Genomic DNA, 13,334 nt, shown 5'->3' with positions numbered 1-13,334 from the left:
CTCTGGCACCCCCCCAGCCCTGCCACCCCCCTGGCTCTGCCACCAACAAGGAGGCGCAGGCAGCTCCTGCCCTGCCCAGGGAGCTCGGGCAGCCCGTGGTGGGGGTGTCCCTCCCCGGGGGGGGCAGAGCGGGCACAGTCAGTTTTGCCACCCCCGGTGCAGAGGGACTCGAGGCTCCTGGAACGGCAATTCCCTTCCCTTCCCCCCCACCCTCAGGCCCAGCCCTCCAGAGCAGCCTCAGGGTCCGCAGCGGGCAGAGGAGGGCGGGCAGCAGCCCAGGCAGACGCTCTGGGGGGGGCAGTGGGCTCCCCCCCTCAGTAAGGGACCAGCACTCTGGTCCCCAGTGCGTGTTGGAGAGCAGCAGGGGAGGGCCGGGCCCAGTGCGGACACTCAGTAGTCTGGAGGAGGACGGGCGCAGAGGGGGGGTCTCTCCCCAGTCCTACCCCCGCTGACCTTCGAAGAGACCATCAGTCCATATCAGCTGAACGTGGCAGCCCTCAACCCCCAAGCGCATGTTATATACCAATCTATACATGCCTGACTGAATATTATATATAAATAAACTTTGCTTTAAGGAACTATAGGTGGTTTTGTTTTTCTTCCCTCAAAAACAGAAAGGGGCCAGTCCAAACCAGTAGAAAAGCCGGGGCTCCCCAGCTCTCACCTCTGCACCAAAGGCGACGGATCCGCAGCGGCCGAGCCCCGCCGGCCCTCAGAAGTCCGGGAAAGGGCCAGTGAACTGGATCACGCTCTGGCGCTCCTGGGGGAACATGTTCTCCTGGGGGGCCCCGTTTAACGTCCTTAGCATGTCCTCCAGGATCTCTCTAAAATTGATATTCCCATCCTGTGGGACAAACTCGTCCTGCTGCTGCTGCAGAGCCTGCAAGGGTCCCGGCTGGGGCAGGGGCAGGCGCTCCTGCAGCGTGGAGCTCAGGGCCACGCTCTCGCCCAGGACGGGCCCCGGGCTCTTGAAGGCAGATGGGTGGCTGAAGCCGAAGGGCAACCTGGGCTGCTGGTGTGGCTGGAGAATGGGCTCCAAGGGGAAACCCAGCGCACCGGGCTCGGGGTTCATGGCCACGTCGGGAATGCTGTTGCTGGGAGGGCTGTAGGTCAAGTCCAGGATCTCATCCTGGCGCAGGGGGTGCCCGGGCAGGGGGACCCCGGGCCCTGTCTGTGTGAGGTCCAGGGGTTGCGGCAGGATGGGCAGCGGCAGCGGGAACTGCAGGCTCTGCTCCTGCAGCAGGCGGTTGTGCTTTCGCTTCACGTTCTCGTCCATCTGCTTCAGCTCCTCCAGCACCTTCCGGACACAGCTCTCGGGGATCTTTATCCCTGGGGGAGGAGGGTGCATCAGCCCCTACAGCGATTGGGACGGGCACTGCGGGGACGGCAGCAGTGCCGGGGCCATGCGGTGACCTTGCTGCCGGCCCGCTCAGCCCCTCAGCCGGACGGCAGAGCTGGGCCACGCCACTGCGACCCGGGCAGCAGCAGCCCCGCGGTGCCCTGCCAGCACCAGCACTGCCTCCCACGGGCACTGGGGGGACGGCTGGGGACAGCTCACCCCTCTGCCCGGCGCCCCGGCACCCCTCAGGGCAGCCCCGGCTGAGCAGTGGGTGCTTCCAGGCTGGAACACGCCCCTTTTCAGGGAGGGAACCTTGGCACTGGGCAGCTGGACCCCTTCTCCTCCTCCTAAAACGTCCAGCTCCCCTTTCCCCTTCCCAGCATTTCACCCACCGACTTGTTTCTTCTTCTCCTTGGTCTTGAGGCGGACGATCTGCAGGTAGCTGGTGCTGGTGATGTCTGCCATGATGCTGGCGATCCTGCTCCAGACCCGCAGCAGGGCCCCGCACAGCATGTAGTAGTGGCGCAGGCGCATGCCCTGGAAGCACTCCTTCCCCTCCTGGATCAGCTTGCAGCTCCTGTTCCTTCAGTTCGAATGGCAGAAAACCACCCAAATCAGCAGCAGCTCTCAGGGCAGGGCAGGATCCCCTGCGCCCGGCCCGGCCCTTCCCCTCCGCCCCAGGAAGGGACCCCCAAGCAGCCCCCCCATCGGGGTTTCAGGTGCCTCACCAGACAGCGTGGTTACAGTTCTTCAAGGAGAACTGGTAACTGCTCTCCCAGTGCTCCTTGGCCTCCTCAGGCAGCACCTGCAGAGAAATACACCGCGCTGGAGATTTCCCCCTGCCCGACACATGGCTGGGACTTGAAATCCAGGGCTGGGAACAGGACACATGAGTGCTGTCACCACCTCTGCCCAGCAACAGGGCTACGAGGAGCCGCCCAGGGGCTACAGCAAATGTCCAACACCAGCCCTGCCAGAGCAAGAGGCTCTTCCCTCTCCCGGTCCCAGAGGGCTGCGGCTCCCACCCACCCGCCGGTACTTCTTCTGCAGACTGTCCAGGCTCTCGGGCTGGCTTTGCTTCCCGATGTTGGGCTTGTAGAGGATGAAGCTCTTCCCATGGCTCTGCTCCGCCAGCAGACAGGTGTGTTTGCAGCCTCGCATCTGTGGGGGCAGAGCTCACGGTTACACCCACAGCCGCTCTCCCCAGGCCCATCTTCCTCTCCACTAACCCCCTTCCTTCCAGGCTGGAGGTTTTGGGGCATCTCTCAGCCCCCAGCGAGAGGAGAGCCCTCAGAGCCCAGGGACCTGGACCTACCTTGTAGGAGAGGTAGAACCCATCGAAGGATCCTGTCAGTTTGAGCGACTTCTCGTAAGCTTCCTCCCACTTTAAACCTCTGTCAACACTGATCTAAACGGGGACAAACGGGGATTCTGTAACTTCAAGGGCAGGACAAGGGCAAGCGGTGTCCGTCTCACAAATCCCACCCTCAGCACAAACTTGGTGCTGCTGCAGCCTAGAAAGAGGCGCTGGCAGTCCCCAATCGCCCAGGGCAGGGCCCCTCCCGGCCCCCTCGGGGTGACTCCCAGCATCAGTCACCTGCTCGTGACCAAACAGGACACAATGCCACGGGGCAGGGACCCAGCAGCTCGCAGCCCCAGACTGGGAAGCACTGGAGGAGCCTGGACCGCAGAGACACTGCGCAGGCTGCCTACCTTGTAAAACACGACCTGCCCGTCCTGCGGGTGCCCAGGGGTCAGGAAAACCTCCTTGCTCTCCTCATAGATCTCATCCACTCCTGGGGCTAAATCTGCAGCAGGAGAAAAGGCCGATGTAAGATACATCCCCCCACACCGGCTCCTCTCCCTGCAGGAGTCAGGACCTGCTCTGCATGGGGACACGAGGGGGCCATGGCCCCACCAGCAGTCAGCAGGGAGGGGACAGGGAACCTCAGGGGCGCAGGAGAGGTGTGGCCACCCCTCCTCCTCCGTACCTAGGATGCCCATGTCGTATTTGCCCTCCTTCTTGTCCTTTTCTATCAGATAGTCAAAGGTGTCCGAAAAATACTGGAAGAGCATGTTCTGCTTGTCCACCTCCAGACCCAGGATGCGGTTCAAGAACTTGGTGATGGAACAGTCTGCAAGAGGGCGGGGGTCAGGGAACACAGTGCGGGTGGGCACGAGCCCCCGCACGCTCCCAGGGAGAGCCCCCACCACACCCCCCAGCGTCACTAACGCAGGGGGGCAGCCCCGGGGCTGTTCCTGCAGGAACTCGACCAGCAGCGGGGGCCAACCCCCACAGGACCCTCCCCTCAAAGCAAACGTCCTGCCCCAGCTGCACAGCAAACCCCGCAATGGGCCACAACACCCCCGCCTCTCCCACTGCCCCCCTGCGCTGGGCAGGGCAAGTTCAACACTCACCTTTCTCCACGGAGACCGTGCCGTACTTCATCTGGTTGCAGCAGATCCCCACAGAGATGAGGCCCTGCTTCATTTCTGCAACGGCAGGAAACACCTCGGGTGTTTTCGGGTGCAGCCTCCCCTCAGCTCCCCCGCAGAGCTGCTCCCCCCCAGCTGCACCCGCTGCTTCGCGGCCAAGCCCTCCCCAGACCCCTCTCCAGGTGACACGCACCTGGGGGGCCAGTGGCCCCGCTCATGAGCAAGCCCTGTGCTGCTGCTGCTGCTCCCCCCAACCTGCTGCTCGGTTCTTCGGGTGTCCCAAACCCGGCCCGACCCGGCCAGCGAGATGCAGCAGAAACCCCAGAGCTGGTACCGCTCTTACCGTGGAAAAACGCAGCCTCCCCCCTGTCATAGCTCTTGGGCACCGGAACCCTGTTCTCCGTGTGGCTGAGGATGGTGGAGAGGACCCTGTCGAGCGCCTTAGCGCCGTACTGGGAGAGGAGACAGGAGTCACACAGGGACAAACCCGCTGGCAGCCCAGCACCAGGCGGCGGGGTGGCCACTGCCCCGGGAGGGCTACCGCCCCTGAAGGGCCACTGCCCCGGGGGGGCCACCACCACCGCGGCTGTGCCAGGGCAGCGTGTCAGGAGCCTCCTCTGGGGACCAGAGCCCAGGAGCCTGCAGGGCCGCACCCCGGGGCCGGCAGCCCCCCCCACCCCCGCGGGGCTGGTAACAGCCACAATAACAAGAGCTCAGCTCTGGGCGCTGCTCAGGGGCTGCGGGCGGGAGCTGGATGCAAGGCCAGGTCCTGCCTGTAGGTGCCAGCCACGATCTTCCCGGCTCCGGCTCCCACTGAGGGCACTGGCCAACTCCTTCACCCCTCCCGTCCCAGAACAGGCACCAATTACCTTATTCTCAAAGTTGTACTTGCTGAGGTCTCGGGACTCGGTGGCCCGGCGGTCTCCGTGAGTTAAGGCGCCCTAGGAAGAGAGCCCAGACAGAAAGTTCTTACTTCCAGCTGTTGCAAAACACCAGAGCGGGACGGCCAAAGCCACGTCTTGGATAAGAACGTGCTGTGCGGAGGCAGCATTCCTCTGCAATATTGATACTTGACCAAAGTATTTGGGGATTTATCAGAAGTGAAGAAAAACGAAACAGATTAATTGTTCCATTAATTATTTCATCAGCTTTCTGGAAACAGATGGGTGTATTCTCTTGTAACAGTAGGGGAATTCCAGCATCTGGAATTGAGTTCTGCTTCCCTGAAATTCCTCCTGATGCCTTAGTTATGTTTTCTTCACTTCCTTTCCCAAATCTCAGGATGCTTAAAGCTTTCTGTGTTCCACAACTGCAACGCCGGGGGGACGTGGCTCCCCGAGCGCGTTCCAGCGGCCACAGGAAGGCCGGAGCGGGAGCTCCGGGGAGAACTGGAACCGACACGCTCACGGGGCACTTACAAGGCTCTCCAGACGTTTTGCCACGATGGATGCAAACCTTCTCTCCCCCGCCAGCTCCGAGATAAGGAAGACATACTCCGGAGCATAAACCTGGTTCGATCGGTGTGTTCGACCTATGGGGACACGAGGACAGGGGGGAAAGGAGAGGTCGGTCCAGGGGAGGGAGCTGAGCTAGAGGTGAGGGAGCCACAACGACCTTCCATGGGATGGTCGGTTTTCCAAGGAGATCCCTCCCCGGGGAAAGGGCAGAGGCACAGCTGTGTTCATTGCCTGGTGCTGCTGGGACCGTTTGTAGCCTTGACCCTCTGGGGTTGGGGAGTGACTCCCCAGTTTGGGCCAGGATGTGTTTTATTTCCTCTGTGCTCATGTACTGAGGACTGTCCCTGCCCCCGTCCCACGGAGCCTCCCGGGGTGGAGCAGAGATCCCCAAGCAGCCCCGGTGTGTTTCGTGAGGACACGCCACAAACACGTAGGGGAGGGTCCCCCCTTCCCACCATGCAGAGCGCTCCTGGCGTCAACACAAACCCTCCCCACAAGACAAATCCATCACAGGTGCTTTGTGTCTGCGCTTCCACCCTGGCGAAGCAGAGCAGCACCGAGCAGGAGTGCAGTGCAGGAGCACTGAGCAGCAGCACTGAGCGGCGCAGCAGCACTCTGCTCCACAAGCTGCCAGCTCATAGAAGCTCCGTCCCCCCGCCCCATGTGTCTCCCCTTCCCAGGGCTGCTCACGGTTCCTGCTCCGGCCACCTCAGGGGCTGGGGACAGCGACCCCCGGGGCCGCCCAGCACTCACCGAACTGCTGTATGGCCCGGTCCGCGCTCCAGGGCAGCTCCAGTGTCATGTGCACCCGGCGCTTCTGGTTCTTCACCCGTCTGTCTGCCTGGAGAGAGATCCCTGAGCTGGAGGCCTCGGAGATTATTGCTACAAGCTGAGGGGGAGAGACAAGCAAGACAGGAGGGTGAGGTATTGGACACCTCCAAAACTACTTCAGTAACAGCCCAGAGCCCAGCGGCAGCCCCAGCCCATGACGGGCCCCGCAGTGCCCTGTCACCCCCCCGCAGGTCACAGAGGAAGCTGCAGCCTGGTTGGCCTGAGGCTGGCAAGGCCCAAGCACGCCAAGGCCCCCTCCCTTTCCTTCCCCTCTGTGTACTCACTCCTGTGTAGAAGTTTCCTTAACTCAAACCTGACTCACCTTTTCCCCTTTCATGAAACGCTCCTTCTCCTTCAGGTTGACGTGGTCTATGGAGAGGCCTTGCTCCGCACGAGACTCGAACATGACGGAGCCGTCCGGTCTGGAAACCACCCGGCCCTTCCGCCCCGTCATCTGCACACACCACACAGGGAGAGGCCGTTAGCAGCGGGCAGGGACCTGCACGGCGCAGCAGCTCGCTTTGGAAAGTCAATTCTCAACAGCTTTTTCAGACTGCAGGGAAGGAGAGGAAACCCTCTTCCAGCAGGAACCCCCTTCGCTGGCCCCTCTTCCTGTCACCCAGTGCCACCACCCCCGATCGTGAGCTGTACCTCAGCCACATGCTCCGGGCCCCCAAAGTGATTGATCAGTTCATCCAAGGTATTGAGAGGTAGCTCTTTGCCCAGTGCTTTTACTTTTGCTAGGAGGTCCTGCTTCATCTTTTCCACGTGCTCTAGTTCTCTCAGGCCATGCATCTCTTTCTGGGTAGGCAGCATGTGAAAGTTACCTGCACCATAAAACGCAAAAGTTCAGAGTCACCTGGTAATTGCAAACTAAAAAAACCAAAACAAAACCACAAAAGGCAGGGAGAGAAGTTCCAAAGGGCTTCTGGAGACACCATCTGATGAGCAGGCAAAGACCCCTGACTGGCAACAAATGCTGCTGAGCATGGAGTGAATTCCCTCCATGCTCCCCCGTCCTGGAGGGGAAAGGAGCACGCAGGGCAAATTCTTCCTGCTGGAATCAACCTCACAAGCCCAAGGCTGGCCATCACAGGATAAAATCCAGCCAAGATCTGGGGCCATCCCAAGCACAGGAGGAGCTTCACCATACCAAGAAGAGCCCAGGAGTCTCCTCCCATCAGGTCCCTGCCTCTGTGGTCCCCGTAGCCAGACCCCCCGCAAAGGGTCCCGGGGATCCGCCGGTGCCGGCAGGGCCTGGGGAGGGCGGCTGCCCCTGCCTGCCCCCCCCCCCCACCCCCAAAGGACGGGCCGAGCCCGGCGCTGCCGCTCTTACTCCTGTCCTCAGCCACGAAGCCGTTGTAGGTCTCCACGAAGATGACGTCGTCCGTCTCAAACACGGACTCCGGGGAGGAGTTGAAGTCGCTGTCGAGCCCCATGTCGGAGTCGGTGCTGCTGTCGTCGCTGATCTTGATGACACCCACGGGGTCACAGACGCCCCTCAGGGCCTTGGCGCAGCGGCCCCTCTGCCTCCCTGCACGGGAGAGCGAGTGGGGTCAGGGCAGAGCCCCCGGCCTCGGGCGCCGACGCCGAACAGCAAGTGCCAGCTCAGAAAGAGGAGGAGGAGGAGGAAGAGGAGGAGGAGAAATCACAAAACAGCTGAGGCTGCCCCAGATGAAAGGCAGATCTTGGAAAGACAGAGCCTCTTGGGGTGGGTGGGGGGCAGTTGGGAAGGGAGGGAGAGAGAGAGAAAGGAAGAGAGAGAAAGGAAGATCGAGGCAGTCTTTGCCAGGGCTGAAGCGAGCTGCACGCGCTGGGACGGACACGGCCGGCTCTCAGCGCTGACTCCTCCGGGGAAGGAGCCACCAGAGGAACGTGCAGCCACGGGAAGGTGCCGTGCTTCGGGACGCTGCTCACTTCACGCACAGTAAGAGCCGTTCCCGCCATGCCAGAGGGTTCACAGACCAGCCTGCACGGCCGCTCTGCTCCGGCAGCCGCTCAGGACACCCTCCACGATCTGCCAGCGTTGCTGCCCTCTCTTCCCCTTTCCTCAACCCACTGGAGGACAAGTCCCCAAACTCTTCTTACAGGCAGTAACCTGGCAGGGAAGTGATCCCCCCCTGCCCCCAGGACACCTGCCATGCTATAGGGGTGTGGAGAAACCCCCCTTGCTGCAAGAGGGCTTCAGACATGCAGCCAGGACTCTTGTGCGACCCGGCCACCAGCCTGGGCCAGGAAGCGGCTGGGGGACGGGGACACGGCTACTGGGCAAGTGGAGGAGGCCAGGACCTACGGCGTGACAGGGACGTGGGTTAGAGGGAGGCAAGGGTGAACGACCCAGAGCTGCCGCCCTCCAGCTGAGAGGCCGTGACGGAGATGTGCAGGGGGGGCAAACTGAAACCAGGGCAGAGTAGCAAACAGCATGAAGTAGGGAAAAGGGAAAAAGGAAAAGAAAAAGCTGAGTGGCTAGGGTGAAGCAGCAAGGCAGGAGGTCAGATGCTGGGCAGTGGAGTGTGCTCTTACGTTTTCTTTTAATGCCAGTTCCTTTTTCTCTCTTTCTTTTGGTTGAAGGAAAGTGCTTCTGAATTAGTGATAGAAAGACGCCTCTGAAAGTAAGATGCAAAATTTATTCTAGCTACCAGGAGTAGGAACATCTGCGGGTTATCATGTAGCAACAGGTATCTGATAGCAGCACATTTCACGACAGGGGGTAAATCCCTCCCGGTGGCTGCCAGCTCGGGGCCAGGCGGCTCCCCCGGGCGGTGACACCCGAGGGGGGAGCGGGGCTGTGGCACAGCCTGAGGGGAGCTGAGGGCAGCCGAAGCACCAGGATGCCGGGAAAAACGCTCTGGCCTGGCCTCCCCCGCAGCGCAGGGAGCGGAGCCCGGGCTCTGCGCTGCCACACCGAGGCTGCCAGACCTTTATATAGCGACGAGGAGGGAGCTTTCAATGGGAAAAGCTATACTGGGAAGCTGTTACGCCACGACTGAAAAATCCAGCACGTCCCAGTGTTGCAGCCCCTCTCCGTGCTCTGACAGCAGCGACCTCAGAGGCCGCTGACAGATGTGCCCCCCCCGAGCCTTCTGACCAACTGGCCGTGGGCCTGCTCGCCTCCGGAACGGAGTAACGTGACAGAACACGGACACGTGGTGCTTTCAGGTGAATGGGAAAAATCAGAAGAGGTGGAAACCAAATGTTTCTGTGGGCTGTTCTGCAAATAAACGAGCTTAAATGCTGATCGTGTTGGGTGGGGAGGGACCCCCAGTGCGATGAAAAGGCAGTGCTGAATGAGCTCTGGTGGAAAAAAAAACAACAAACGTTGCAAGCGACAGCTGAGAGGTATGGACACGGCAACTCGCCTGCATGAGAAAAAGGGTCTTGGGGACCAGGGAGGGAGCTCTAAGGCTCTGGGTGCAAGGGGCCAGAGGGGACAGGGCCAGCACCGCTCCCGCAGGGGCAGAGCCCTGCGCTGGCCGAGGAGCTGCCGCAGCCCCACGGACCCTCTGTCCTGCTGCCGAGTGACTCCGGGCTCCAGACGCGGGGCTGGAGCCTCCCTGACACAGAACCTCGCTCCTTTCCCGACACTGGCGCTCCCCGTCTGCCCCGGACAAAGGGTTGGGCTGGCATTTACCCACTGAGCAACTCGTTTATTTTTAACCCCGCTTCTCAGCATCTTTTAAACAACTGCTTCTTCCCAGCACACCCCCCGGAGAAATGCCCTGCAGTGCTGTAGAACCCGGTCGCCGTGTCTGGAGCTCGGCGAGTCCAGAGGACACTCAGTTACCTGCCCAGCGCCGCCCAACTACGAGCTCTCGCCTCGGGCACCGGGGACAGAGCCGGGCGCTGACAGGCCCTCCCTCCCTCGGTGGCTGAGCCGGGCTCAGAGGGACCACACGGTCCTCAAGGCCGAGTTCCTCGGAATTCTGTGCCACAAAAACCAACCCAAGAGACCAAATCAGTCCCAGGCACCCTTAGACCTGCCTTGCACACCATCACCAAACTGGTATTTGTTTTTCAGGGACAGACTGGAGACAGCAGAATGACACAGACCAGCACAATGCCCCCATCAATAAGGGAGGAAGGCTTGGCCTCAACTGGACACATACTGTCTCTGGCATCTCTCCTTGCTTTCACCTGCATTAGAAGTCATTTCAAAAGAAAAGAGCTCCAGCCCTGCTGCCTGCAGAGTGGAGGAAGAGCAATTTAACCCCACGGCCCAGGTTTGCTCACCCGCCACGCAGGAGCAGCCACATCGGCGGGACGGGCGGGTGCTCTGACAGCTGCAGAAACGAGGGGGGCATAAGCCTCGCTCTCTGCTGGCGGGGCAGCACGAGCCCTGGTGCTGGCTTCACTTCAGGCACAGCCAGCTCTCCTTTGAGCCAGGGACGAAGGCAGCACAACCAGGACACAGGTCCTGCCCAGCCCACGTGCTGAAGCCAGCTCTGGCAAATTCACACTCCCTGGGCCAGTCCTCCCCTCCCCGCCCCAGCGCCGCTGCCTCACGCCCCATCCCAGGCTCTGTCGTTACAGGAGATTCTCCTGCTCGTTTCCTCAGTGTCCACAGCCGCGTTTTCCAGAGTCAGACCCACACAAGCTACATCTGAGCTCTCACTTCTGGCTCTCCTACGCTTGCCAATTCTTTTACGTGTGTAGAGAGACAGATCAGGCTGTTCATGCAAGTTTGGACCACAGGAGATTTCCAAACCCAGGATCTAGCTCATAAAGTCACACTGAAGAAATAATGCCCCGAGGACCCAGCTAAGCTCCTCTCCATTTCCAGCCTGGATGGGCGAGGGGTTATGCAACCACGTTCCAAGAACTGCAAGAGATGAGTGGCCCCAGGGCCGGGCTTTCCCCAGATGCCTCCAGCCTCCCATGCATCCCCCCAGAAGAAAAACAGGGATTTTTAACTCACTCTGCAGCAGAGACAAAACAATTTAGATGCCCATCGTTCTCGTCCAGGACTTCTCTGGTGCGAGCCTCCCCGGTGGACTGCAGGCCGATGACAATACACTGCAGGGAAACAGGGGGGACACAGCCAGGAGTCGGGGGCGTGCCGGGGCGAACAGCCACAGGCTCAGGAGACCCTTTTTCACAGCCCCGGGCACATTTCCCTCAGCCCCCTCGGCCCAAAACGGGCTGGGCCTGTAGCAAGGCTCCTGCCAAAGAACCATCTCTCCAATCCTTCAGCGTCTTCCAGCAGTACCTCTGCTCATGCTGCTGAGGGGGACTGGTTACAGAAGCTGACTGAGTTTCTCAGGGAGTTTCTGCCTAAGATTTCCAAGTTGCAGCCAGATGGAGGGAAGGACAGAGCTGTGCTCGAGGTGAAGGAGCTGGTTCCCCTTCCAGCTTGACCATGACCCAGAACACCCTTTCAGAGCACTGTGCCCACATCTCCCACAAACAAGCAGCAGGTGATGCCTCAGAAGACGAGGCCCTGTTCACCCCCCACTACCATTGTTCTCGGAAACCCAGACACTGCATTTCACTCTGGTTAATCTGGAGAGAAATTCAGCCTTAAAAAGGTTTTAAATTGCTTTCAAGTCAAGCTGAGCAAACTCCCTTTGGCTGCAAACCACAAGATGATCACTGTAAGGTAAGAGTGATGGCTGCTGCCGCGATACCACACCTTGTCCTTGGCCAGCTCCTCCTTGGCCAGCTCCACAAGCCGCCGGACTTTAGCAGCGATGCAGAGATACTTGAAGAAGCGCTGGTGAGCTGACCAGAACTGGCCCCACAGGGACTTCCGAGACTCCAAGCCGATCCAGTCGGCTGCCTGCTGGAACACCATCAGGGCCTCTGCCCACTGCAGACAACACCAAGACAGGCTGAGTTAACATCTCTGGGTTTGTGTTTCATTCCTGATGTGCAGGAGTTTATTAGAACAGTCTGGGTTTGATAATCTGATTTAGCAGCAGTGTTTGTGTCGTGTGTTGGGCTGAATGAACAGTCTGGTCATTCTCTCCTCTCTGCATTAGCCCGATGTTGCAAGCTCTGCTTTGCCAATACGGAGCTTTTAAACAGAAGCCAAAAAGTATATTATCTTTTACATAAGTCGAGCATGTGTACCCCTCTTTTTCTTAGGAACGAGTGAGGTTTGTGGTCGTGGCCACGTTTAGGGCCTGCAAACCCTCCCATGTAACAAGCAGCAGCGCCAAAAGCACAATTCAGCCCCAGCCCCCCCAGCGTGGGACCAGCTCACCAGCTTCGCCGCCTTGTCGTAGACAATCTTGTACTGCTGGTCCAGCGGGATCTCCTCGATTCTGAAGGTCACTCCAGTGAAACTGAGCTGCCTGGCGATGTACATCCCACTGACCTTCATATCCATTGCCACGATCTCCATCGCACCGACGCCCCTGGGAGAGATGGAGCTGCGGAACCGGGCAGGAGCCCCCGCAGAGCCGCTGCCCCCCCCCAGGCCGAGGCTGCCACAGGCCGTCAGCCAGCGAGCAGGGCCGCAGGACAGGACTTACCTCTTCTCAATTGCATGCAGGAACTCATCGAACGCTCTGAAAGGGGTGCCCTCCCCCCAGATCCCCAGGCGGCTCATGTAAATCATGTTTTTTGGCTCAGAGGCACCTGTGTGAACAGAATTCGCTGTCAGCAGAACCGCAGCAGAGCTGCAGCTCTGACTCAAGTGAAGTGAACCCCTACGAGGATGGTTGTTTGCTGCTGTGCCTTGGAGACCCAAGGACCTTTCCAGGCGCTGCCCTCCGCGCAGGACAGCTGCACAACCAGCCAGCAGCAAATTAAACTGGGGAGAAATCAGTCTGACTTGCCAACAAGTCACAAGTAATGGCAGTGGTGGGCTTGAGGCAGATCTTGGCACCCCGGGCTCCCCTCCCGCACCGCAGCACCATCTGCCCCTTCTTGCAGGCACAGGCTCACGGCCCAAGGGCCTCCTTCCGACCCGAGGCTTGAGGCCGGTGCCCACACAAGGCCCAGAGCAGCTCACCTGTGGCACTGGCATAAACCACCCTCGCTCGAGGCAGCTTGTTCTGGAGGTCCAGCACTGCTTTGCCCATTTTAGTAGAGCTGGCATTTTTGGCTTTGTGGCATTCATCAAACACAATCTGGAGGGGAATGTCAGTTAAGGAGAAAGGATCTATTTCCATCCCGAGGATGACAGCAGGCAGAAGGTACAGCCCAGCCTCCTCCAAGCGATCGGACAAGCAGTCCCAGCACCAACAGGCCTGACTCATTCCCCACGCTGCCTGAAATCTGTTGGGTTTGCTGAGTCCTGTGCTCCCCAGAGCCCAAAGTCCTTTTCT

At 60.1% G+C, this 13,334-nt stretch overlaps 1 protein-coding gene across 3 annotated transcripts in view; it reads right to left on the bottom strand.

Moving 5' to 3' along the window:
- Window positions 1-6: 6 nt before the first annotated feature.
- SBNO2 (strawberry notch homolog 2) overlaps window positions 7-13,334 on the bottom strand; it is a 48,753-nt gene continuing 35,425 nt past the window's right edge. For all 3 annotated transcript variants that reach the window (XM_026865062.1, XM_026865064.1, XM_026865063.1), the window contains 21 exons: window positions 13,019-13,136; window positions 12,537-12,642; window positions 12,266-12,419; window positions 11,693-11,869; window positions 10,979-11,076; window positions 8,587-8,669; window positions 7,400-7,597; window positions 6,715-6,890; window positions 6,386-6,517; window positions 5,986-6,121; window positions 5,194-5,306; window positions 4,645-4,716; window positions 4,119-4,227; window positions 3,758-3,832; window positions 3,331-3,474; window positions 3,053-3,147; window positions 2,655-2,747; window positions 2,369-2,500; window positions 2,068-2,144; window positions 1,732-1,922; window positions 7-1,329 (listed from right to left, as the gene is read on the bottom strand). In XM_026865062.1, the coding sequence (XP_026720863.1) occupies window positions 713-1,329; window positions 1,732-1,922; window positions 2,068-2,144; window positions 2,369-2,500; window positions 2,655-2,747; window positions 3,053-3,147; window positions 3,331-3,474; window positions 3,758-3,832; window positions 4,119-4,227; window positions 4,645-4,716; window positions 5,194-5,306; window positions 5,986-6,121; window positions 6,386-6,517; window positions 6,715-6,890; window positions 7,400-7,597; window positions 8,587-8,669; window positions 10,979-11,076; window positions 11,693-11,869; window positions 12,266-12,419; window positions 12,537-12,642; window positions 13,019-13,136 (3,096 nt within the window). In that variant the 3' untranslated portion in view covers window positions 7-712. The remainder of the gene's footprint in view (window positions 1,330-1,731; window positions 1,923-2,067; window positions 2,145-2,368; window positions 2,501-2,654; window positions 2,748-3,052; window positions 3,148-3,330; window positions 3,475-3,757; window positions 3,833-4,118; window positions 4,228-4,644; window positions 4,717-5,193; window positions 5,307-5,985; window positions 6,122-6,385; window positions 6,518-6,714; window positions 6,891-7,399; window positions 7,598-8,586; window positions 8,670-10,978; window positions 11,077-11,692; window positions 11,870-12,265; window positions 12,420-12,536; window positions 12,643-13,018; window positions 13,137-13,334) is intronic.

Source organism: Athene cunicularia (genome assembly GCF_003259725.1).
Source record: "Athene cunicularia isolate RWA chromosome 28 unlocalized genomic scaffold, athCun1 chr28_part1, whole genome shotgun sequence".
In the NCBI taxonomy this organism is placed as follows: domain Eukaryota; kingdom Metazoa; phylum Chordata; class Aves; order Strigiformes; family Strigidae; genus Athene; species Athene cunicularia.
This window is presented reverse-complemented; position numbering and strand designations above follow the sequence as displayed.